Source organism: Eleutherodactylus coqui, chromosome 5 (genome assembly GCF_035609145.1).
Source record: "Eleutherodactylus coqui strain aEleCoq1 chromosome 5, aEleCoq1.hap1, whole genome shotgun sequence".
NCBI lineage: Eukaryota > Metazoa > Chordata > Amphibia > Anura > Eleutherodactylidae > Eleutherodactylus > Eleutherodactylus coqui.
This window is the reverse complement of record NC_089841.1, coordinates 50,888,279-50,915,880: the sequence shown is the minus strand read 5'-3', so window position 1 is coordinate 50,915,880 and position 27,602 is coordinate 50,888,279. Positions and strand designations below refer to the sequence as shown.

The window sequence follows — 27,602 nt, the reverse complement described above, 5'->3', positions numbered from 1 at the left end:
CACACTTTTGCTAGAAGTTTTTTTTTAGCAACTTGTGAACCTGTATAACCTTGGTAGCCGGATACAATGTCACATATGCTGTAATTAGCACACTTATAGAAAGAGGCAATCAGAGAAAACATGCAAAAAAGCAACAATCTAAAATATGACACATACTGAGAGATGTAGCGGTAAAAATGCGTGAGTGCTTCTATAATTTAAACCAAGCGGTGCTCTAATGTCCAATTTTAATGTCTGGAACGCCTCCTGGGGGAGAAGTGCGCTGGTCCAGTCACCCCCCCCCCCCCCCCTTTAGGCTTGTTAACGTTTTCTGCTTTAATCAGCTTTAGAGTTCATTCACACGAACAAATTCGCACAGCGCAAAAAAATTGTGACTATTAGAATCAATGGTTTCCTAAGGAATCATTCAGATGGACGATTTTCAGCCGCGCAAAAAAAAATTGTGCCTAAAATGATAGAACATCACCAACTGCAGTTGGCAAACTGAAATGCCCTGCTGTGGAAAAATATCGGTCTTTGCCTATCTTTTGACCAAAAAACACTAGAATCCTATGGGAGCTGCAAAAAAAAGGGAGAGGGATGGAGTTTAGCTGCGTCCAGGGCTGGGAAAAGAAAACAAATGCCTCAATTTAAGTCATTATAAGTCATTAGCAAGATTTCCGATCAGCAGCGCATATTTTCGGCGACTCTTCGCATCCAGCCGTGTGAATGGACGAGACAACGCGGCTAAAGCTGGGGACTCGATTGCGGAAAAGTCATCCATTCACACGATTTTCCGCAGTGATGACCGCAGTTTTTTTGTGCGGCTAACTTCTGAGCGATTTTGATGCTGGTGTGAAATAAGCCTTAAAGTGCTGGAATCTCCTTTTTGTAAATCTAGAAAGTGCTTAAAAACCCTGTTAGGGCACTTAGTAGGTGATGCGGGGGGCAAGGAGGTAAAAATGCGCCCAGCAGTTATTGGGTAGCGCACCCAACATATTGTAATCATAATATGTCATCATGATTCCATTTTTTTTTCTTTTGCCTCGTTCTACAAGTGTTCTAATAATGGGCAGCATTGTATCCGCGCACAAGAGCTATACAGGTGATGCTAACAAGCTATGTAAAAGTCAGAAACGCGGCAGCCTAGTTTTCTGCTCTTAATCGACGCGCACCCTGTTGTTTTTATGTGATGTCTAAATGAAAAAAAGTTAGTTTGTAAATGAAGCATGTAGACGCCGGAGAAATTATCTGCTTGTTCATCGTGTACTGTGGCCTGAGGAACGTCTCGGTGTTTGGTCTCCGCATGTCTTGCCAGGATTTCATGCTCCTCAGTTTGATAGATGTGAGCTGATTTGTTTATTTCGTTTTTTGTAAAAGTGATATTACAGTCTGGGCCTTAATCCAAGTAATACCACATGTGTTTTAGAAATTAAGAGGTTGTCCAGTTCTAAACTGTTGATGGGCTATCCTTAGGTCAAGCCATCACTAGACGATCAGTACCGTTCTGACCTCTGGGATCCACGCTGATCAGCTGTTCTCTGGGTCAGTGTGCTCATGTAATGCCAAGACTGGCCACTGCAGTGGCAATGGAGCTATCAGCTTATGGCAGAAATCAGCTCAGTACACAAGCAGGCTGGCTCAGTGTACAGCTGATCAGTAGGGTTCCTGGGTGACAGACCTCTGTTGATCTACTATTGATGGCCTGTCCTGTGAATAGGCCATCAATAGTTTTACAACTGGACAACCCCTTTAAGGACGGCATCCTTTTTTATTCTTTATTGTCACATTTCATAATGTTTTATATTTTTCTAGTAATACAGCTGTCAAAGGGTGCCTTTACTGTGACATGATTTGTATACTGAGGAGAATCTACTTTAACTCAATGTGTATATACTGAGGAGAATCTACCTCACCCATATGTATATGTACTGAGGAGAATCTATCTCACCTCTATGTGTATACACTGAGGAGAATCTACCCCACCTCTATGTGTATATACTGAGGAGAATCTACCCCACCTCTATGTGTATATACTGAGGAGAATCTACCCCACCTCTATGTATATATACTGAGGATAATCTACCTCAGCTCTATGTGTATATACTGAGGAGAATCTACCTCTCCTCTGTGTGTATATACTGAGGATAATCTACCTCCCCTCTATGTGTATATACTGAGGAGAATCTAACTGACCTCTTTGTATATACGGAGGAGAATATAACTGACCTCTGGGTACATATACTGAAAGGCTGTAAGGTACATAAGAATGCGGCCATGGACTGCAGGGATGGATCATACCTTTAAGAATAAGAAGGGGCTGCAACCTATAGTCTGAGGGTAAATTTGAATAAAAGGGGTGTTACCTTTAAGGGTAAAAAGTGAGGACAGTGGGTGGGGCACTTTCTGCAGAGGGACATCGGTACATGAAGTCTGAGGAGAATCTAATGCTCCTCTATGTGTATACATATTTTATTCCTTGGTTCCTCTGAAGTAACCACAACTTTATAAAATTTTCTGCGCGAACAACAGCTAAACACCGGTACCACATTAACTCGGGCGAAGCCGGGTATATCAGCTAGTTGAAGTATATAGGGCTGAGCTGCAATACCACACACAACCTGTGGATAGATATGGAGCTGTTTTTGAAAGAAAGCAGCCATGTTTCCTGTAGCGGTTCTTGAGTTGTGACCGCTTTACTTCTCCTATTAGTATGATTGTGCCAAATTTCAAGTTTGTACCACACCGGGAAGCTAGAGAATTAGATTAGTTACATTACATAGGGGTGCACTTACTTTTGCACATACCGTGTTTCCCTGAAAATAAGACAGTGTCTTATATTAAGTTTTGTTCAAAAAGGTTTAACCTTTTTACATGTATAGCTGCCTGGACACTATTTAAATTGACTTTTTAATTAACTGTTAGCAGGGCTTAATTTTGGAGTAGGGCTTATATTTCAAGCATCCTCAAAAAGCCTGAAAAATCATTTTGCATCCTCAAAAATTCTGGAAAATCATGCTATGTTTTATTTTCATGGTACGTCTTATTTTCAGGGAAACAGGGTAGAATTGAATAATCAAGTTGCGACCTCTTTACTTTTCCAATTTACGACCTTAACAATGGTCCTGCCAGATTTCACGTTTGTGCGATGCAGATGTGTGTTCTTAGTTACAATACATAGGGGGTCGCTTACTTTTGCACTTAAAATTAAATAATCAAGTTGTAGTTCCTTTACTTTTCCTATTTAGTACCAAAAGAATGCTCCTGCCGAATTTCATGTTTGTACGACACAGGGAAGTTAGAGAATTAGAGAATTAGATTAGGTACATTACATAGGGCATCACTTACTTCGAGTTGTGACCTCTTTAATTTTCCTATTTAGGATCTAAAGAATGCTCCTGCCAACTTTCACATTTGCATGATACCGGAAAGTTAGAGAATTAGTGGCTAGTCAGTGAGTCAGTCAGTGAGTGAGGGCTTTCGCCTTTAGATATATATAGATGGAGCTGTGCTGCAATACCAGTCACATGGAGAAACATGGAATAAAAAAGCCACATTTTTCTAATAATGGAGGATTCCTTTAAATTTAACACTTTATTCACGTCTGACATTATAACTAGCCGCTAATAAACTGGAAGACTCATAAATACTATTATCATAGCAAAATTGGCTGCCCATCTTGTCTGTAACGGACTATACCAAATATAACAAGGGCAGAGTATGGAAAAGAATAATTTCATGTCAAGCAATCTGCTAATTCTACCATTTACAGAACAAAAGCATAAAATGTGCTTCTATCAGGCAAAGCTCTTCTATGCGCACTTATCTACTTAACATCATTAAGCAAATATCCATCAAGCGAAGCGCCGACCCATCTCCCCGCATAGTGATAGGATGTGATAACGGGAGCAGGTCTTGTTGAGAACACATTGTTTGTATCCATAGTCTCAATCACAATGCGGTTCACCATTTCATGAAATGTCATATTCACTCAAAGCAGAATGGTAATGATGACACGTAGAGAAAATTGGTGTTCAGAGAACAACAGGCATAGAGTGACCCTTGGAAAATCAATAATGGCTATAGAGGAGGGGAGGGGATGGGGATGGATCGCTTTGCATGCTCTTAACATTTCCGATGATAAATCTCAGGTTCGATTTAAAGCTGTAAAAGGGAGGCGTCCTGTATTCTCCTTCGTGATGGAGTTACGTCAATGACCAAGCTGGACCCGAAATGCGTAGTTCATGCACGGAAACCTAGCAATGTGTATGAATGAAAGTAGTAGGAAGAAGAGTGCATGTAAATTTCTCGAAAGGAACCAGTCAGAAAAGGTATGGTTTTCGCTTAGGAAGAACACCTAAAAGGTGTAAGGAAACTTATAAGGCCATCTATGCTCCTCTAGAAAATTTATGCAAATGGCAAAAATGGAAAAGTAGTACCTCTACGGTGCCACCCATTGGAAGGCAGCATTTCCGCAAATCAACGTCACACCTTTTAACAAGCCTGTAAGAATATAAGCCAAAGCCAGAGTCCTCTCCATAAGGAAAAGACAACCATGTACAGACAGACTATTTCTGGGTATTTGCCTCTCATCAGTGTGGAGTAGGTTTACTGGCTTGGCTAGTGAGAGGTCTACAGACGTGAGCCGAGAAGGGTATAATTTCTCCATAGGGAGAGCACCTAGAAGGTGTGAGGAGACTTATAAGGCCACCCATGCTCCTCTGGGAAATATGCAATAGTAAGATGGAGTGATACCTCTACAGTGCCACCTATTGGAATTTACTGCACACTGTAGAAGGGCAAAAAAAACCTCAGCAGTCTGTCTGTGCATGGTTATCCTTTCCTTTTGAAGAACACTCTGGCTTTAGCTTATATTCCCAGTCATTGCTGCAAGGCTAGTTAAAATGTCAGACATTGACTTGCAGGAATGCTGTCTTCCAATAGCCTATATATTGTTAAGAAAAATTTGATCCTGCGCTACCGAATACGGTACTGTACAAGGTGTATATACACACTATATACTCCGTGCTGTAGATCAAGTGAACACTTACTTGGAAGGAGGGGGTATGATGTCCAAACTCCTCCTACTTTAAGTGATAACTCCAGCGTTATCAATGGGACGAAAACCTCGCAAAGGTTTAAACGGTTTAATGAAAGGCAACACGTTTCAGTGCCTAAACAGTGGCACCTTTCTCAAGCCAAATAGTACAAAAGACACTTACATGTACCTACATATATATAAGAATAAAAAAATGGATGGACCTCCGAACTTTTTGAAGGAGAACTCACCACCTCCCGTGGTAACCTGTTCCACTCATTCATCACCCTCACTGTCAGAAAGTGTCTTTTAATATCTATGGAAACCCAATGGAAAATGTGGGCAACAGAACCCAGTTCTCCTAATAGGTGGTGGTCCCAAAGGAATCTACGGTATAAACTGTCGATGTGCCTTAAATGCCTAAAATGTGCAGTTAGCATATTTAAGGGGGCAGTTACTTCTTCACATAGGGGTATATCGGTGAGTTATATTTTACTTCATTTGAAAATAAATCACAAATTACTATACTATTAGTCAAGTTTTCTCCAATGTGAATATATATTGACCAAGAGACCAAGAAGACCATCAGTAGGATCTATATACACATAGCCAGAGGTTCCCTCAATGAGACCTGCAGAGCAGCACTGGGGCCTCAGACAATAAATGGCTATTTCTGGTTAAAATGCCATAAAATGTGACATAATACAAAAGATTAAGAGGCTCATCTGGATGAAGTTTCTCAAAGTCCATGCAGATGTTGACCTTGATGGAATATCGAACCTAGGACTCTAGCACTGAAAGGCAAGACTGCAAGCAACTGAGCCACATCCCTAGAAAAAGGGACATGCACACACATTGGTTATCGAAGCAGGTTTTTACTCCCACTGATTTCAATAGGAGTTGGAATCGGCTATCCTGATTCATGATGAGTTTTAGAAAATCGGGTTAAGTAGTCCCAAACCCGAATATTTCATTATTCGGTCAACACTATGGAGCAGTGTGGATTGAGTTGGCGGTTCTTGGCTGAAGGCACAGTGGAAGGGTGAGTAATGGCTATTTTAATTTCTTATGCTCTTCCCTTCTCCGAGACAAGTCTAGTTTTAAAGGTCAGAAAACCCCTTTAACTCTGATTATCACACTTGACAATTAGGCTCCATTCTGGATACTAAATCTAGGGATGAAGAGAGTTAGCTTGTTGCTCACAGGTTAACAAAGTGGCTGAGGATTGCTCAGTCCAGCAGCGCTCTTCATGCATGGCTGCTCCAAGATTGTTCCATAAATGTTGGATGGCTTATCTGTCACACACCCTTTGAAGTTACCAGGCGAGATGCCAACTCTCTTCCCAGGAGCACCTCATTTAAAAAGGTAGCTCTGAACAAATGAATGTGGTTCATCTGTCATGTAATGGTTATTTGGCCGGGCTCTATGTTAAGTGCTGGCCTCCTCTTCACCCTGCTCACTGGATTTTCAAGCCAACACTGCTGATCCATTGTGACATTGTATCAGAGTCACAGCGATCATTGTTACAGAGACTCTAATGTATTACTATAAGCATGAACCTTCTGTTAAACTGCAGCGAGCTATCTGCGACTGAGCACGTAACATGGATCCAATGAGGCAAATGAGCACCTTAAAGGGAAGGTCCATTTCTTAATACCGGGTTGCTTTAGTAAGTTCATATTTCTGCACTGATTCATTTCTTAACATAGTATGTGAGGCCAAAAAATACACATGTCCATCCAGTTCAGCTTATTCTCTTTGAATAGAGGCAGAAGCTTATCCTCCCCATTTAAGGGAAAAAATGTATTTCATACTCCAATCTGGCAACCACAACAATCCCTGAATCACTGACCCTACTGAAGTTATTAATGATCATAACATATAATATTGTATCGCTCAAGAAAGGCATCCAGACCCGTCTTGTACTCTTGTATTAACTTCACCTTCACCACGTCCTCAGGCAGAGAGTTCCACAGTCTCACTGCTCTTACAGTAAAGAACCCCCTTCTATGTTGGTGTAGAAACCTTCTTTTCTCTAGACATAGACAGCGTCCCCTTGTTACAGTCCTGGGTATAAAGAGATGTTATCACCATGTACCCCCTGAGCCTCTTTTGATTAAGCCGATGATCCTATTTGCCTTGGCAGCAGCTGCCTGACGCTGGTTGCTCTAGTCAATCTTACAGTTAACTAAAATCCCCAAGTCCTTTTCCATGTCAGTGTTTCCCAGTGGTTTCCCATTAAGGCTGGGTTCACACGGGGCGTAAATCCCACGGAAATCTCGTGGAATGTCTGCAACAAGACTGCACGGAAATTCTGCAAGATTTCCGCAGCTAAAGTCCCACGGGTTTTGGCATTGGTTTTGAGAGCAGGTTGTTCCACTGCCGCCATCTCTCGCCATAGGGAGGAGAGAGCCGGCAGTGGAAACAACGATAATATTGACATGTCGAGGATTTGAATTCCGACTGGCATGTCAGTTTCAGCACGGCATGCCCGCAATGCACTGACCGCAGAGTGTGGACAAGATTTTTGGAAATCTCATCCAATTTGCTGGTTAATCTCGGGTTTAAGACTGCCGGCGGAATTTCTGTGCAGAAAGCCTGAGTGGAAATTCTGCTGTAATTCTGCCCCGTGTGAACCCAGCCTTAATATTTTTTATAAAGGTCAGCACTCAATTTAATTTTTTTTCTTACATGTTACTCTAAATCTCCTGCCTACATGCTGACTGCCTGCAGCCACCACTAGAGGGAGTTTAGGAGGACTGCTCACTATTGAGTTTAATGTGTATGCAGTAAGTTCTAAAGCTCCCACTAGTGGTGAGTGCAAGAAGGCAGAATCTTATAATTTATCTCTACATCTATGGAGGGGATTTGGAGTTCTGCCACATAAAAACAGAGTTCCAGCTGCTATAAAAATGTTATTTAGAAATTTTCTAAAAATTAATTAATGCAGAATTTTGGAGCTACAGATGTAGCCGTACCAACATGGAAGTTAGGGGGACTGCTTTCATTTCTTTGCTGCACAGGGTGCGGTTATTGCATTTTACAGTACTTTGCTTGACTGCTGCCATTCACTTTGAATGGCCATGCATGATATACAAATCGCAGAGCCTCGCCTCTATAACTCAGTAGCATGCTAATGTGAGATGCGTTAACCCTGCTAAGTCAATATTCAAAATTGGCGTTCAGTGGAAAACATTAACTTTAATGGGTTTATTGAGGTAGGAAAAAAATTGTAAATAGCCTAGAGTGGTGGAAAACTACATACAAAGGCATCAGATACATATATACTCATCGGATTCACTGCCACTTTTGTTTCATTGGTGTTCAGTCTCTTGTTCTGCAGTACCTAGTTCCCTGCTGCTCTCCGATTCTGGATTAAGCAGTTATGACATCTGAACACAGGGACATGTGGCCAATGTGAGCCAATGATTGGCTGCTGTAGACTCTGGTGTTAGTGATGTCACTGCTGCAGCAGGAAGTGGAGAGCAGTGAGGGACCAGCCACCACAAGAGCAATGGGGATTCAGGTGAGGTTGGTTTGGCTTATTTTATGTTTTGCCACAACTTTGAGCTGATTTTAAAGAAATTCTGCTTGATTAACACCTTGAAACTGGTTCTACTACTAAAGACATTTATCCTTTATTCACTACTGGGATCCTCAGCAATCCCAAGATCAGCATGCCCCATGTGAATGGAGCGGCATTGTGCATGCGTGACCACCACTGTGTTCACTTCTATGGGAGATTGCCAATTACATTGTTCTTCGCCCGTCCCATAGAAGTAAATGGAGTGGTGGTCATGCATATGCGATGTTGCTACATTCACATGGGACGTTCAGATGCACGGATTGTTGGAGGTGCCAGCAGTCAGGCTCCTAGCGATGAGACATTTATCCTGTGGATAGTCAATACAGTAAATGTCTTTAGGGTTAGAGTTATTCACCTGGGCTCCCATAGACTCCAGAATAGCAAATCTGTCTACTGATGCAGAGATAGTGACGGAAGAAATACATCAAAGCATAAGATGACTAGAGGAGCGGCAAAGCTGAGTGACAAATAGCCCACAAGCAGCCCACGGAATTTGTCAACCTGCTTTCCAACACTGGCAAATTCTAGCAAAATAATTTTACCCCAATTGCAAATAAGGTTTCCAAATTTTGAGATGTTTGAAAAAAAAAAAAATACGCAAATAAAAACAATGTAAGTGGTTCAACACAACAAATATAACAAGTGCTTTCTCCAGATTCAACGCAAAATGCAACTTTTACTGACTACAATGGTCTCAGAATTACTCTTGTTGTCTCAAGCACACCTGATGCAATTAATCAAGGGCTTCACTAGTTACATCAGGTGTGCTTGAGATAAAACACATCACATATCTGGTCTGGCTAGGGCTTTGTTGGCTGTGAGGTTTGATAACACGTTAGGGCTTATTCACACATGCGACAATCTTGTACAAGTTTTGTGCATTGCAAGGCGCACAAAACTCGCACAAATATGAACTCCATTCTTCTGAATCATAACAGCAAAATGTGCTCTACTAAGTATTAAAGGCGCTCATGAAGGGAGTGGATCATTGTGAGACTGCAGTAGTCAGTCATAGTGGCATTTTGAGGTGAATTTGGAGAAACTACTAGTTATATTAGCTATGTGGCGCCATTACAATTGTTCTTGCTTCCTGTTTGGCTGTTTTATTGGCAAACAGCTGAAAGTTTGTAAATTTGTCAAATAAGCCAAATTTGCAATGGTGTAATTTTCATTGCAACTGTAGGATACAAAGAAGGTTGGTTAATGAGTTGTGCAGCGTTAGCAGCAGTCATACCAACTATCACTCAACTTTCCTATGAATACGGCAGCTATAATAAAGGGAATGCTGAATAGAGAACTTGCATATAGATAATGATAATGGTATAATGGTAATATGGTGGGAGGGGATTTGTATCTTTTGTATGAGACAATTGCTTCAGGATGTAACACTGAGCTACAGAATGGCGGTATTATTACATTGAATTACTTCTATACACACAGTTTGAAATTCGGCCCTGGGCCATGAAGAGCTGCGGTCTATAGGGAGGGGGCTATAGCATGACAGAGAATAACGGCCTATTGAGAAGAGCAATGACAAGTGCTCATTTATTTATGAAATACAGTTCACCGAGCTCTTCATACTGCAAAGGTCATTCCCTGTCATTAAGATCAAAATCTATTGTATGTCCACGTCCTGTCATCATGCTATTGTAATATTTACATCCCTGTAATAACCGCTCGGTAACGTTGTTTTTTTCGCTGCCATACAGCACTAGAGACTTTATCATGACCCCCTTCACTGTTTAGGCACTGTACGGTATAACGGAATGATTCAGACATTTAGCGGCACTGTTGTATGGTATTTATGTGGCAATATTACATGGGCACTATATGGTAACATCTTTTGGACATTGTGTGGAGGTATTACTTAAGCATGATATGGCACTAGAGACTTTATCATTATCGTCTTCACTATTTAGGCTCTATACAATATAACGGTATTATTTAGACATAAATAATACCGTTATATTATTTAGCCATAATTGAATGGCAGTGTTGTGTGGTAAATATGTGGCAGTATTACATGGGCACTATGTAGTAGCCGGAGGTATTATTTAGACATTAGATGGCATTAGAGACTTTGTCATGATTCCCTTCATTATTTAGGCTATGTAGAATGGTGTTATTCATGCATATAATGGAAGTGTTGCGTTTTAAATATATCACAATGTTATATCAGCCTCTATATGGTAGTAATGTTTTCATACGACATAGAAGAATTATTTAGACACTGTATGGCGATACAATTGGATATAAAATTATTCCCATCACTAATTATGCATTCCTGGAAACTACAGGCCTGTGAGCCTGACTTCTATATCGGGAAAGATCTTTGAACAAATTATTAAACAGCATGTATGCAATATGATAGTATGACTGACTGGGTTAATCAGGGAAATGCGATGGATATAGTTTTTCTTGACCTTTGTGAAGCATTTGACAAAGTATCTTTAAAAAAAATGACCAAATATGGGATTGAGAAGCAACTGTTAGGTGGATTCACAACTGGCTGAGTGATTGTACTTAAAGAGTGGTCATAAATGGCTGCACATCCAAGTGGAAGAATGTATCAAGTGGGGTACCACAAGGCTCTGTCCTAGGCCCAGTGGTGTTCAACATTTTTATAAATGATCTGGAGAAGGGAATTGACGGGAAACTGATCAAATTTGCTGATGACACAAGGCTCGGAGGGATAGCTAACAGTAGGGAAGAGAGAGTATTCAAAAAGATCTAGACAGGCTTGCACAGTGGGCAGCGACTAACAGAATGGTATTTAACAAGGAGAAATGCAAAGTCCTACATCTGGGCAAGAAAAATGAAAAAAGCACATACAGAATGGGAGGAATTGGGCTAAGCAGCAGCGCATGTGAAAAAGACTTGGGTATACTAATAGATCGTAGACTGAACATGAGTCAACAATGTGATGCAGCAGCCAAAAAGGTAAACACAATTCTGGGATGTATTAAGAGAAGCATAGAGTCTAGATCACATGAGGTAATTATCCCCCTCTACTCTTCCTTGGTCAGGCCTCATGTGGAATACTGTGTCTAATTCTGGGCACCCCACTTTAAAAAAAGACATCGACAAACTGGAGCAAGTTCAGAGAAGCGTTACCAAGATGGTGAGCGGTCTGCAAATCATGTCCTATGAGGAACGGTTAAAGGATCTGGGAATGTTTAGCTTGGAAAAAAGAAGGCTGAGAGGAGACTTAATAACTGTGGAGGTATTATTTTGGGATTACATGGCAGTATTGTGTGGGTATTGTAAGGAAGTATTATTTACACATTAAATGGCAGTTTTGTATATATTTTGATAGCATATGGTGGCCCATAGAGATAGGGCAAAAAATAAAGCGGCAGCTATGCAGCAAGACACCTTCCCAATTTGTTATATCTACTAATAGCAATCTTAGGGTAGAGTTTTAGCTTTAAATTCCAACTGCAATATGGTGCGCAAAACTGATGTACATTATGAGAAATGGTGCTTAAGATTCCCAATGACACAAGCTGCAGCATTAATATTAACAATTTGGTTTTGCAATACAACTGCTATACTTAAAAACATGAAGTATCGACAATGGCATTTGTCCTGACAATCTACACAATTGTGCTGTTCCTTACAAAAAATACCCCCAAATATATGAAAATAGTCAAATTTACAACACAAATACTTGTCGGCCAGTGCCGACAGCAGACTTCTTGGTCATCTATGTTAGAGCCGCCTTGCCATTTGCTTCCACGGCTTGAAGCAACAGTTGTCTTTCTTCTTCGTCATTAGTAAAGAGTCTGAAAATTCATGGTCTTTGAACACAACCTTGTCGTAGACATAAGAACCCGAAACTGCCCCAAATAAAGGTTTGTTAAAAGGAAAAAAGTTGGATGTCTTGCTTTGTAGTTGAAAGTTGAGTTTTTGGGGCCACCCTAGTATGAAGGTAGTATTTATGTCAGGGTTACTGAATGTCAGTACTATGTGGACACTGCCTGGAAGTACAGATGTGACAAATGTTACCTTGATTGTGATAACACCAGGAAAAAAGGCATCTTATATTAACCCATTAAAATGCTATTATTCTCTTATCTGAACACAACAAAACCCATTATAAAGTAATTCAAAGTGTAAATGAACAACCCTGATAGCGCGGCCCACCGTGATAGCACATTGCGTTACGGGCCCTTTTACACGGGCCGATAAAATATTCAGATTCCCGTGCAAATATTAAATATTACTATATTATATTTGCACAGGGCCCGCTTTTACCAAAACCAGTCCTGCCTCCTGCTTTGTTCCAAATAAGTGTAACAATCTCCTCTTCCTTTGTATCAGTATTAGCGACTTCTAAAACTTGCATAGAACATCAATCAGGACTTTGTTCATTTGCATATCTGTATCGTTTAAAGACACTTAATAGTGTCGGTTCGGAATATGACGCTAGTGCCAATACAATTATGCCTCCGTCCCTGATTCCCTTTTATGTTCTGTGTAGGCACAGCAAGGGTTCTCTGCGAAGCATTTTATTTCAATTTATAATTAAATCATGCCTAAGGGTCTATCCACTGAGCGTGCCAACCTCCCAGTTGTAGAAATCTTAGTTTATTCTGAGCTTTGCAGGCTACTGTCCACTTCTATCTGTGTGGTAATAGGGAAATGAGGGCTTTTTAAATAAGAGATTTCAAGGAGCTCAAGATAAAAATATAGTAACACAACAAGTACCAGAAGGGTGATAGGTTCAGAGATTCATGCCATGCTCAGTTACAAATACAGTATATGATGTGTGCATATCTGTCCTTAATCAGTGTAGCCTACAAATTTTATTCTACTGTAAAGTGAATGGTTGGAATGGAGAAGGTGTTGCTCCCGGTGGCCCAAAGTGGAACTGCAGTTCTATTTTGAAAACATTTACAACCATGCATTGTGCATAAGCAAATAGTTCTGGTTTCAGGACAAACTTCTGTACTGGGACCAGAGGATGGGTTATATGACCTGCTTGTCACAGTGTGCTTTGGCTGGCAGGCTGGACTTTCCAGCTGTCTGTCTCTTTTGTCTGTGTAGTCAAAGTTCAGCCAGCCAATCACCAATTCATCTGAGTAATAGTGATTCTTAAACATGAAGAAGAGAAGTGTGACAGCCTGCCATCATTGTAGAGGTTCCTTGTGTCGGCTGTTGAGAATACTTCAGAAGTCTTGTCCCAGCAGAAGTTTCTTGTGTCGGCTGCTGGGAATACCTCAGGGTTCCCCTCTTCTCTTACCTGCTGCATCATCCCCTGCAGTGCATGGTCTGACTGGTTGTCAGGGAGGCGGTGCACCTGGTCAGCCCATCAGGAATTACTGATTTTATATAATCTGACCACACCCTATATAGGGTGCTAGCCATTCTGCTTAATTTTGCTGTGTGCATGCATGCTTCTCAGAGCTCTGTCTGTCTGGTTCTGCTTCTGTCTGTTTTGTCCAGAACTCTGTCTGTCTGGATCCAGTTTTCTGTTGTGTTTTTGCTGTTTACATGCTACGCTATGCTTTGTCAATTTGTCCATATATCAGTTTGTCTGTTTGCTTGTCTGCCCTTTTGTTCATCTATGTCTGACCCACCTGTCCAAATGGTTGTTGTACGCCTAAATTATGTCTCTTTGTCCTACCCATCCATTGGTGGGCGGACACTTGAATCTCATTCTGTTTGTTCCCCTCCCTCCATTGGTAGGTGGATGTAAGGGCTTTGTCCTGTTTGTCTTCCACCTGTATTCTTGTGTGTCCACATCCTCTCTGTCCATAGGTATGTGGATGCCCAAATCCCCTACATCTGTAGGTGCATGGACACCTGTATCAGCTTTTATTTGGCGTGTCTGACTTGTTCTTGTGTCCTATTATCACCAATTGTCATCTAGGGATAGACTAGGCCCTGTAGGTATGAGACGTGTGGTTGTGGTCGTCCTTATCAGGTCGATCACCCTGCTTTCAGGCAGGGCCCACCAAATCCGAAGATGCTGATCATCTAAGCAGCCCCCATGCCTTAGCATGTTTCACCTTATGGTTGTGCTTTGTTATGCTTTGTTCTTTATCCAGATCATTGTACAATTAGGCTCTGTTTTTAGTCCAGCTCTTCTCCCACGAGCTTGTCATTTTTCATCTAGAGATAGTACTGTGCTGTAATCAACTGCATTTGGGCTGAAAGGTGACTTGAGCTGATCTACAGACCAACACTTTTTGGGTAAACCACTTTAAAGGAGTTTTCCAAGACTAAGATATCTAAAATAGGAGTGGGACCCTCCTGATCAGCTATCTAAAGCAGCCACAGTGCTCAGGTGACATCACAAGCCTAAGAAGAGTGTCATGGTCTCTTCAATCAGTTGATCAACAGGGGCCCTGAGTGATGGAAAACCACCAATCTGATATTGATGAACTTTCCTGAGGATAGGTCATCAGTATCTTAGTCCCAGAAAACCCTGTAAGAAGTATTCTTCACATTGGGTCAGCAATATGGGCCAGGTTCTAAACTAAGAGACATTTAATGTATATTGTGAGACTAAGCATAGTAAGTAAATGGAAGCTCAGAGACTTAAGTAGTTTCGGAGACAATGAGAAGAGCCTGTTGTTTCTCGGATCAAGTGATGTATAAACAGATTTTCTCTGTAGGATCCTGGGTCATTAACAATTTAGGACAGCATTACACTGATTTACTGCCTGGGGCTAAAGCAATGAAAACATCTGTTATATCATTGACTTTACAAAAAGCTGACTGCACTTGTATCTTATAGAGGTCACTTATACCATAGCTAAACGTTTTACTGCAAATACAGGTAACTCTGAGTGATTTATACAAAACCAGTGCTGTCCTTTATCTCTTCCTATGTTGTACAGTGTTGATCCAGAAGAAGGATAACAATTCCTTTGAGCCCTGAGCTGAATGTTCTCATGTAAGGAGAAATAATGTGAGGTCAATCTGCAGTGATGTAGTACAGCTCATTCTTCAAATTGGTTTGTGCCAGACCCTACAAATCAGAAGGGGACCCGAATCATAGCAGCTATGATCCCTATGATAAAGCATTGCAAGACTCATGTACTGCAATGCCTTATCGCTTGTAACAACGATCATAGGCAATGGCAAAGCAGGACGCCTGTATCTGGCATCCTGTTGCTATGGCAGCCCGTCGGCCCTCCGTGATTATATCACAGGAGTCTGATGACGTCACAGAGGGAGTACCCTCCCTATGTGAACCCTTTACATGCCACGATCTACATTTATAATAAAAAGCCAAAATCAAAAAGGCAAAAATCAGTAAAAGTCTGATGTATCAAAGTAACACATTATTTATCTTGCATCATAAAAATTATCAGAAAAAAAGACAACATCAGAATTGTGCTTTTATGTTTACCCCATCTCAAAGAAAAAATGAATAAAAAGCGGTCAAAAAGTCATATGTGCTCCAAAATAGTACCAAGACGTTGCACAAAAAACGAACCCTCGCTTAATGGGGTTCTGTCATTACAAAAAAATCAATACTTACCTATTCCTCCTCTGTCAGTCTACCTCTTCTCGCCTATCTTCTCCTGTCTCCTGCGGTCCTTCGGGTCACCTCACTTCCAGCCGGCCGGATCCTCTTCTTCTGGTGACAAAGTGTACATTCTCAGCAGTCTCCTTTCTACAGGTCAGTGTACCCAGTCACTAGTGACCTAGCATTCACAGCCTAGCAGGGAGAGCCGATCTATTGCTGAGACTGCGCATATGCTCTGTCTCTCTGCAATAGTATATGAACACTCACCGCGAAACAGCACACATGCGCAGTCTCAGCAATAGTTCAGCATTCCTTCCTAGGCAGTGAACGCTACGTCACTAGTGACGCAACCTACACTGACCTGCAGGAAGGAGACTGCCGAGAATGGATGCTTCGTCACCAGAAGAAGAGGATCCGGCCGGCTGGAGGTGAGGTGACCCAGGGGACTGCAGGAGACAGGAGAAGATTGACGAGGAAAAGATGCGGTAAGAAGACTGATGGGGGAGGAATAGGTGAGTGCAGATTTTTTTTTCTAATGACAGAACCCCTTTAAGTATATCCACAAAAAAATAAAAAAGTTATAGCTTTAGAAATATGGTGGCAGAAAATAATTTTAGTTTTTTCCAAAGATATTTTAGTTATTCAAAGTAGTGCAGCAAAAAAAAAAAACAATATAAAATTTGGTGTTATCGTAATCATACTAACCTAAGAATCGCAGTGCAGCAGAATTGTATGGTGCATTAAATAGTACTATTGGAATTTAAACTCGTCACATAAAAAGCAAGTCCTCAGACGGATAAAATTTGTATTTTTTTGGAAGTGGAGAAGACAAAACATAATAAAAAATAAAAAAAATCTATATATATCCTAGTTTTGCGAATACCGCAGGAGATGTTTTTTAAAACCTCCTCAGAAAATCCGCCTTTCTCCCATTATTTAGCAAAATGCATAAATTAGATTTCCAGGAACTTGCCCAATTTATGGCCCTTGTTCCCCAGAGTACAATTTCACCTTGCTGCATCAGCAGGCACTCATTGATCTGACCTCCAACTCCCGGACCCCGCAGGTTTCCTCCGCGCTGCTGTGTGGATACATTTTCATAACTCACAGCCACTGAGTAGGGACTCAATCAGGCATTTCCTATCTAAACAGCTGGGAGAAGAGAACCACAGAGCGCGTCTCACTAATACTTGCATCATTACCAACCATTTATGGGGTAATATAGCCTTTCCTGTGATTCACTATTATTACAGTCAGTGCCATGCTAATGGACGCTGGCATGTTTGATATAATGGTCGTCTTATTCCCCCCACCGGGCCACTTATCTTTCTACTTTATACAATGGAGCCCGAGCTTGCTTCCCTTCATCAAACATAAGGTCTTTTAATGGGACAAATAAAACGACTGCTTTTTTGCTGACTATAGCCGGTGATGGGTTGGAGAATATAATGCACTCGCCATATTTGTCTCTTATATGGGCACATTATGTGTGAGAATTAGATATTGTGCACTAGAACTGGCTAATGCAAAGAGGAAAACTGCAGGCAGCAACAACAGGGAGCACTGTCAATCCTTTATACCTGTTCCTACCCATCGGGGGCAGTATTATAATATCTAGCCTGTGCCTATGGACTTTGAACAGCAGCACATAGAATCCATATCAGGTAATGTTATGGACTGGTGAACCCACCATTTGCTATTGTGCCTTTCTTTTTTACTGCCAGGGGCATAATTTTGGTAGGTGCAGAGGGTGTTCAGGTGTACCCATGCTCTACAGCCTTAGGGGGCCCAAAAGCTTTGTCTTCCCCATGTAAGGAAACTAATACTCCATAGCAGTGGTTCTCAAAGTTTTTCAGCCATGGTGACCTTTTTGAAGCAAAAGTTTCTCGTGGAGCCCCAAAGCAGGACAGAGGGTGTGGTCAAGGGAGGGGTTATGGGCGTGGCTTATCACAACATATTATTTTTACATCGTCGACATAAAAAGAACAGGGTCTTAAAAAAAAAAAAAAAACTGAGAAAAGCGCAGGAGCACTGGATGGGCTATTGATATACATCATATTTAGGATTAAAATGCTCCGTAATTAAATCCTGTACCACATGTCAGTATCCGCACAGGTTTTGTGCAGATGTTTTTCCACAGCCGCAAATTTCATCCACTTTGCTGCTACAGCTACTGTGAATTCCACAACAAATTTACCCTGTGTAGTAATAGTGACCCCCTATATTGGTGGCCCCAGTAGGAATAGGTGACCCCTATATTGGTGGCCCCAGTAGGAATAAGTGACCCCTTTTCAAGCCTCAATAGGAATAGGTGATCCCTATTGTGGCTCCAGTAGGAATAGGTGACCCCTATTGTGGCCCCAGTACGAGTAGGTGACCCCTATTGCAGCCCCAGTAGGAATAGGTCACCCCCTATTGCGGCCCCTGTAGGAATAGAGTCCCCTATTGCCACACCCTCCATTATTTCCCACTCTACTCACCGCTGCAACAGCCTCCAGGCAGGCTCATATCAAGGCCGGCTCATGTGACTTGCCTTGATATGCCTCTGCAGGTCCTATTCCTCACTTAAGCCTTTCTGAACACTGTTACAGTGGTGAGTAGTGCTATGAAACCTAGCACAGTTTGGGAAATGCTGTTCTAGATTAAACCTTTGGGGAGGAAGGGGGGGGGGTTCAGATTTTGCATTGGGGCTCAGCAGCCACAAGTTACACTTCTGATCACTATATTCTACCCAAGAATCAATAGGAACAGATCTCTGCAATTTTAAAGCATGCTGCTATTTTTTTTCTTGTGAATACACACTGAATCATAAGATATTGAAGTTAGATGTAATCGCAGTATGGGTTCATAGCAAGCTCTATGTTACAGCTGTGTATATAAGCCTCTATCTCTCTCTTTGTCTCTCTCCTCACGTTGTTGACATCAGCAGCAGGGTGGAAGTAAAGGGCAGCAGTAACATAAGTCTCATATAGGAATAAATTAAGTGTTCTGCTTGAAATTAGTGACACTAATACAAAGCATAAAGTACTTTAAATCTAGATAGGATATATATCTGTGGCGATAACTTCCATCAGGAGCTCCATCTGTTGTGACAACAAGAATAGTCTAGAATATTGCACTACAATTGTCCACAAAAACAACCAAAAAACCCACACAGCAGAAGATACTTTACCACTTTGTTACAAACATATGAACATGTGTAATTGAAGCATAGTAGACATCATTTTCTTAAAGGAGTAGTATCAGCAAAATAACTTATCCCCTATAGTATGTGGTATAAGTCATCTTGATGGGGCTGTAAAGTGGTGGACAATGCCTCCTTGTCTTGTGCAACCTTACATTTTATTTGATGCATTCGCTGATGCAGAATGAGTACAGCAACACTGTAGGCCGGTAGCATATGTAGACTGGGTGAAGTGAGGCCACAGTTTTTACTGTAGGAATGGCATAGGACAGGGGTAACATAAGGGAATGAAGATGCCAGGTCATGCTGCCCATCACTTCTCTGGGTTATATACAGAGTGTCCATGGAAATACTTATCCTGGAGCAAAAAAGATCTTTCCAGCATTGCACGAGGGGATGTGTGTTTGGAGCTGCTTATTCCCGTGTAAAAAATAACTAAAGTAAATTAATATAAGATGAATTAGCACAACAGACAATTTCTGACTGTAAAGACAAGTGCAGGAACAAAAAATGAGCTTTATTATCTTACAGAAATTGTTCAAAATGACCGCCATCAGTGGCCATACAAAGATGTATATGGTTGAGGAATGGCAGCGGAATGGATGGCACATAGCTGGTCAGGGTATGCTCTATGACGCACACATCAAGCACAACTCCAAAGGCATTTTGCCGTATATGTCTGTTGTTCTGAGTGGGCAGCTCCTCGGTCCGGTTTTCATTGATGACACCCTGAATAGTGACCGATATCTTAGCATTCTAAACACAATGGTGGAATGGCTCGATGACTTGCCATTGATGCAATGTCAAAGGGTTTAGTTCCAGCACAATGGCACTCCACCTCATTCCCAATGAGAGGCAAGTTGGTGGCTCTCAGCTCAGTTTGGAATCTGCTGTATTGGACAATACGGCCCTATTCCTTGGCCACCATGTTCCTAAGATTTGACCTCTCTGGATTTCTTCCTGTGGGTTCACCTTAAAGCAGCTGTCTACAATGGATACCAAGCAGTACTTCATTAAGTTGGCAAATAGAAGAGCAACCTGTGAAATGGTGAATCCAGAAATCATATGTGCCATCCATTCCATCACACTTAGCCATGTACATCCTTGGGCATGCAATGCTTGAAAAATCCATTTTGCCCTTGGAATTCTGTGGGTACCCTGTATTGAAGTCCTGTCTAGTGTGGTGTGGTGCAGCTGTAAGACATAGCAGCAGACAGAAGCAATGGGATGAAACAGGAAGGGAGGAGACACAGATTAGATATTAAACAGTGAGCGTGATCATTGAGCGGAACAGGTTTCCACAGGAGGTGGTGAGTTCTCCTTCAATGGAAGTGTTCAAACAAAGGCTGGACAAATATCTGTCTGGGATGATTTAGTGATCCTGCATTGAGCAGGGGGTTGGTTCCGATGACACTGGAGGTCCCTTCCAACTCTACCATTCTATGACTAGCAGCACAAAAGTGAAAACTGAAAAACTCTGAAGACATTGTGTGATATGCCATGAGTGCCAGTCCATGCATGAACAGAAAGCAATGTCAAGACAGAGCCAGAGAGTACGCCTGGGCAAGAGGAAGCCACATAGCACCAATATAGTGAGCTGTAAGGGAAGTTCAAAGAAAAGAGGGCCAAGTGAAACCAGTTTTTGAAGTGTCACCGACACGGCAGAAAATATTAGAGAGACTACTTGTGAGTTTTGCTGCGATTGCCTGAAACAGAAGAAGGTGCCAGCATCTGCCTTGGTCAAGGATCAGCCCAGTGCAATTACAGGACAACCCTTTTAAGCATAGAAACTGTTTATATGCACAAATCCAAAAATGCCTCTACATACACATGTGCAGAGAATAATCACCCTAAAGTGGCCCTCTGGTTTCAGGACAAATTATGTTCCAGGGCAGGAGGAAGAGAGGGTAAATTACATGCAGTTGTTTTTCTCTGTTGCCCCTATGAGCGGACAGTTTAAGACCCTGTTTTTGCTGTCCAAGATGGCTGCATCAATTTTCTAATTCACACTTTGCATTGCTCTCTGATTTGCCAGTACTGATCATGTGAGCATCTCTGGCCAATCAGAGAGAAGGTACAGTGCATTGGTAGTCTAACACTGCCAGTACCCTGTGGGGATTAGGTAGTATGAAGACTGTGATGGCCATCCTGTTTGGATGAAAACAGGACCTGGAAGTGGTAGATTAGAGGAATGGCAGAGAAGAATAACTGCAGGTCATATTCCTCTCCCCTCCAGTTCAGGACTGAATTTTGTGCTGAAGCTGGAGGATTGTTTTAATTGTAAAGTCCATAGATGGTATCATAAAAGCTCATAAATCCAAGTTATTCTATGCATATGAAAGAGACACTACCGGAAGTAGAGAACGTGTGACCACACCCCTGAGGAATGTTTCAGGGGACCGCCCCATTTTTCAAGCAAGAAACCAGTATATTATAAATGACACATGGTAAATGGGGACCCTATTATACATGTTGCATTGGATCCCAGGGGATTCAGGCTTCGCCATTCATTAGTCACCCAGTCATGAAGCTTATATATAGACTCTCTTCAATGAAGATGATAGCAAGAGTAAAAAGGAATCTGTAGAATGAAGAGTTTTTTTTAAAGATGTAAGAAAAAGTTGCAGAATTATATATCTTACTTTTAAATTGCTGGACGAGATTGAGTTTGATTCTTTCCTGATTTGAGATTGTATTCGAGAACAAAAGATGGAGACAAATATATTTTATCTTTTTTTTTTCCCACCATTTTATATATTTTTGTTGATGGGAAATCCGCTCCTTTGATTTTATCCTCTTTTGTCTGGTTGTCGTTTTCATGTATCGCTGTGTCTCGCTTACAATTGAATTCCTCTAGCATGCGACAGTCTTATTTTTCCCTTTCTGAGAACCAAGTAGTTACATAATAAGTGTTTGAAATAGTCGTCTTACGCAACTGATAGAGATAAATTATTGAGCTATTTTATTACATTGTAGGACATTATAAGGGGTTATCTGGGGACAAAAAAAAATTAAAGCTGCTCAGTCTGCTTCAAAGAGATAAAAGAAGCCGTACTCACTTCAACCGATTCCCCTACGCTCCCGCTCTACTGGTGACTGGTTAACCCCCACTCTCCCCTTTCTGCTGGAACAGTGATGACATAGGGACATGGGACTGCTACAGTTAATGACCAGCTGAAGCAAGCCTGTGATAGGCTGCAGTGGTCACATTTTACAGGTGTCAATAATATCATGGCTGCACCCAGAAGTAGAAAAAAACTTCAAGGGGTTTTTCAAAGGTCTGAGATGTCATACCAGATACAGCCACAAGGATATAAATGTCTTTGTGTCCCGTCAAGGGGTTGTCTAAATTGTAGGTTCTTGGTACAACTTGTTCAGGAATTGTTAAGCTCTACCACTGGCTGCAGTACCTGTGACGTCCTGTAAAAAGGTTGGGGTAACCTGTATACCCAATGTCAGAGGGTAGACCCAGAGCACTGGACACAGTGGGAGCAGGGAGAGGCGAATATATCCCAATGTGTTATGTTACTGCATGAGGAATGGATTGGGTCCAAAATCTATAATTTGGCCACTCCTTTAATTATGTTGATTAGGGCTCATTAGTGAGACCACCACACCCCATACATTGACAACCAAGGCAATGTAAACATATAAACTAAAAAAGAGAAACAACTTTGCAAAGAGTTTTCATTATAAATCTCCTAATGTTTTGCGTATAAAGCTTCTATGTGTCTCCATGGTTACAGACTACAAACAAAATGTGTGTAGTCTGATCTTGCAGTTGTGTGCTACTCCCTTACATCTGCCCCTCCTTCGATTGTCTATAGCCTAGTAAGAAGGGTAGAGTAGAGAAATCTCTGCCAGCAGGATCAGACTTCACTGAATTTCTTGGTAGTCTGCAAATATCGAGCCGTATGCACAAAAGATGCTAAATCAAAACTATTTACAAAATTGTTACATTTTTAAAAATTTTTGATGCACTGGAGCAATAAAATAAATTGGATCATATTTAGATAGCCTGACTTTTTATACACTGATTTAAGTACAATTTGCACAGGCATAAGTGCAACAAATGTATTAAAAGGCGCATGTCTTTAAAATGTTTGTCGCGTGTGGCGGCACTTCTGTACACAAGGTTTAAAACTTATGAGCCTGGTTGGTTTCAGCTATAGTTTATGCTAAGTTTCTGACATAAATTCAAGGAAGTTCGGCAAGTCATGTGTAGTAATATATCCTTAACACTAGGCCCCTCCCCTTTAAAAAAAAAAAAAAGTGGTGGGGGCCAGCATAAATTCTAAAAAAGTAGCAATTTTGGCACTTGCACAGAAATCAGGGCCTTTCAACACCACAATTCTGCTGCAAAGCCAGATAAGACATTGGTAGGTAAAGTATATATTCTCTAAAGACCTTTGGTGACCTTCAAAAGTAATGTGGTCTTTAAAGAGATTATCCAGTTTGGGAAAAAATTAAATTAAAAAGCTGAAATGTGATGAAGCAAGAAAAGAACCATTAATCACCTGTTGTATTCCCCCGACAATCCAGCACTACAGCACCCGTGTACCTCCACCGGCCTCTATTTAGAGTACAGGTGGCCAGCAGTGACTATTGCAGCCAATCAGTGCCTTCAGTGATCAGATGCCATACTCCTTTTGATATGGTTCCCATTATTGATCGATGATGCCAGTACTAGGGTCACGTAACCACCGCAGTTACTGATTGGCTGCAGCGGTCACATGACATCTGAATGTGGACAAGCATCGGAAGGACGGTGGGTGCTGCTGCGCTGAAGTTCTGGTGACTAGTAGTTCTTTTACTGTTTTATACACATTTCCAGCTTTATAACATCTCAGCCGTACATTATATAGTCCATGAACACCAAGAAAGTCTAACCACAACAGCCTAGAAGCATGAACGGCTCAGCTAAAACATGATTGAGCGGTGCTGACCCTTAAGAAGGAGAAACTGAAGGAATGATTTCTATTACGCCCATGAAGCAATCGTGTGTCAAGAGAAAACATGAAATAGCCTCTAAGCAGTAATTATGAGACGCATTTCAGTGGGTCGCAAAATAGATGTTAATCAAGCTGGGCCACCTACCCATGACGCTGAGCTCTGCCGATGCACTGCTGTTCTCGCTTTTGTAGGTAACCAGGCAGGTATATGTGCCCGAGTCGTCATCCGTCACGTTAGTAATCAGCAAATTGCTGCTTCCAAGGAGAGAATATTTTCTTGTCCTGGATTATATGAAGGGAAATAGAATTAGAAACTGAAGAGGCGGGAGGTCGGTAGAGGTCAGGTCACATAAGATATTAGAGGGGGGAGAAATTGAAAAATGACTTTGTGAAATGGAAGATTGGAAAAGACAGTTACAGATGTAACAAAGTTGAGTTTATTTATTTGGCAGTGCTAAGTATAAGGACCTAGGCCAATGGTAAGAAGGAGAACAGAATGCTAAGGTGAATGAAGGTGCAAAATGAACATGGGTAACTCCGGAGAGACATTCTTAGTATGGCCTAAACGCAGCAAAAGAGGCCCGTACCATGATATTGCCACCATCATGTTTCACATATGGTATGAGGTTTTTATGCTGTAATGCCATGTTTTTCTTTCTCCAAATATAACGATGGATGAGACCAAAAGCACAATTTTGGTCTCATCCATCGATAAAACATTGTTCCTATAGCCTTCTGGCTTGTACAGGTGATCTTTAGCAAACTGCAGATGGGCAACAATGTTCTTTTTGGAGAGCTGTGGCTTTCTCCTCGCAATCCTGCCATGCACACCATTGTTGTTCAGTGTCCCCCTAATGCAACGCTCATGAACATTAACATTAGCTAATGTGAGAAAGGCCTTTGTGACTTCACTGACTTTTATATGCCTTGTTCTTGATGTGATCTTAGTTGGTCAACCAAAACAGGCACGTCACAGCGGGGAGGAGCCAAAAGCTGGGGCGGGATCGAACATGATTTGATGCTCATTCCAGTAACGAGCACCATCGAGTACGCTAATACTTGAACGAGCATCAAGCTCGGCAAAGTACGTTCGCTCAACTCTAATCATGCTACAGATTTTGCATTGAGGCCCTAAAGGGTCAAGTTATGACTGCTGCTTTATTTACTGTTGAGGTTCACATCTTTTCTTCCTTGTGATATATAATCAGTGAGTTAAAATATTTGTTCTTACAAATGTTCTAAAGTGAATATTTCAACTAATAAAACACCAGATGGTAAAAGATATATATTTTTCTAATTTCTAGATTTTTATATTATTTTCTGTATGTCAACATGGAGGCGGCCATCTTGCCTGAGCTAGTGTTAAAGGGGTATTCCCATCTTAGCAAGTTATCTCCTATCCACAATATAGGGAATACTTTGCTGTTACCTGGCGTCCAACTACTTGGCTCTACATGGCTTTTTATGTCTCTCTATACCTGATAGGACATGGTAAGGGGTGTGATAATACTGTCAGGGACAAGAACCCAGGAACATGCTGAAACAATGATGCCGGCTCATTGACTGAGAAGAATTGGAGTTCAAGGCTACAGCTTCATGAAATCTCAAATTTGACACATACACCCAGTATTGTCAGATCTGGTGGTAAACACAGCTGACCTGGACAAAGACCATAATGGTGGAAAAGTCAACTGGGATGACATTATATTCCAAGATGACAAACAAAAAGATGTTAGCGAGATTTTTGCTCTAACCAGTTATTTGTGTGTTTCTATAAAACGCGCACGTACTCTATATGATTGCATTTACTTCATTGTTCCTTGCTGGGTTTCCAAGCCCCTTTTGCCTTCCAGTCCTGTAATTTCCCACTCTATAGTCAGTGAAGTGTATGATGCATCTTGAAGAATACAATAGTCTTTTCCAATAGAACAATCCAGTACAATCAGAATTAATGATATCTCGGCTCGCAGGTGTTACATGTTGTCTCCTGAACTTTCCACTATGTTGTCATTACAGCTGAAAGCCGCAAATTCTTTGAATGATTGAAAAATAACATATAGCTGTTCCGAGACCTCATAAACCAGAAATTAGAAAGCAGAACTGTCAAAAATCGTCATGTATTTAATGCTAGTCTTATAATAATAGCAAGCGGGAATAAAAGGCAGATCAGATGTATACAGAATAGAATATATAACAAAAAACACAGAAGAGACAGTTGACCTTCCAAAGGATAAAGAAATTGCTTACCTTTATATATAATATATACCAGTATGCTTGTACGTATAATGCTTGTATGGTATATATATACAAAAATGTGAAGAAAAAGGAATTTCAAAAAGTGATACAAAAATGTGTGGTATGTATACACATATATATGCCATGCGAGCATTGTATATAGAAGCATTTTTTTTTTTCCCAAGGTCAGCTCCAACATACACTGACTGTACCTTTTATTAGAGCCCTGGCCCCTTCATGATTGTTGGTTCCCTGGATGGAAATTAGACCCGTGACCCCAAAGAGCAGCATTAAATCACATAAGTTTTCTGTGGATCAGTTTCAGTGTAAATCCACATTTGATGGGAAAATCCAGTGATCTGAGCGACTTCCAACGAGGCCGGGTCATCGGTGCTAGACTAGCTGGGCCCGAGATTTCACTGCCAACAGGATGGGGTTTTCGCATGCAGTGATGTGGAATGTATATAGAGATTGGTGTGATCAAGGAATGACATCTAGCTAAAGGTGATCCTGTGGACTGAAACAACGTGACGCCAAAAGGGATCAGTAAAGGAGGTCAGGCACTGTAGAGTCAAGCAAATTGCAGCCAAATACAGCTCTAGTGCTCTTATTAATGTGTCCGAATGCCCAACTTATTGATCCATAGCAGAGATGGGCTATAACAGCAGATGACTAGTCTACCACCAGTGCTGTCTAAAAAGCAGAAAGGCAAGACTCCAGTAGGCAAAAGTGCGCAAAAACTGGATAATTGTGTAGTGGAAAAACATCTCTTGGTCAGATCAATCCAGATTTCTGATGGGAGAGAATTTGGCACAAGCAGCATGAATCGATGACCCCTTCCTGTCAGCTGGTCTGAATAACTTCAACACCTCATGGAATCTATGACACTGCTGTTCTGAAGGTCAAAGAAGGTCAAACACGCTATCAATGGGGGTCTCTAATAAAGTGGTTATTCACGTATATCCACTTTTTACAATTAATAAAGAGTATCTCAGCCATGAACTTTAATCTGTAGTTAAATCCAACATTCAAATCAATAGACTATCCATGCAATGCACAGATGTACTGGGTCCTCCAGAGCTAGAGAAGTTCTTCATAGCCAAACTACAAACTAATCTCTATTAGCTTAGAAGGCGCTAAACTCT

At 41.3% G+C, this 27,602-nt stretch overlaps 1 protein-coding gene across 1 annotated transcript in view; it reads right to left on the bottom strand.

Moving 5' to 3' along the window:
* Nucleotides 1–27,602, bottom strand: part of DCC (DCC netrin 1 receptor) — a 640,441-nt gene that overhangs the window by 388,363 nt on the left and 224,476 nt on the right. Inside the window, exon 7 of the mRNA XM_066604857.1 lies at nt 24,368–24,504. Within this exon, the coding sequence (XP_066460954.1) occupies nt 24,368–24,504 (137 nt within the window). The remainder of the gene's footprint in view (nt 1–24,367; nt 24,505–27,602) is intronic.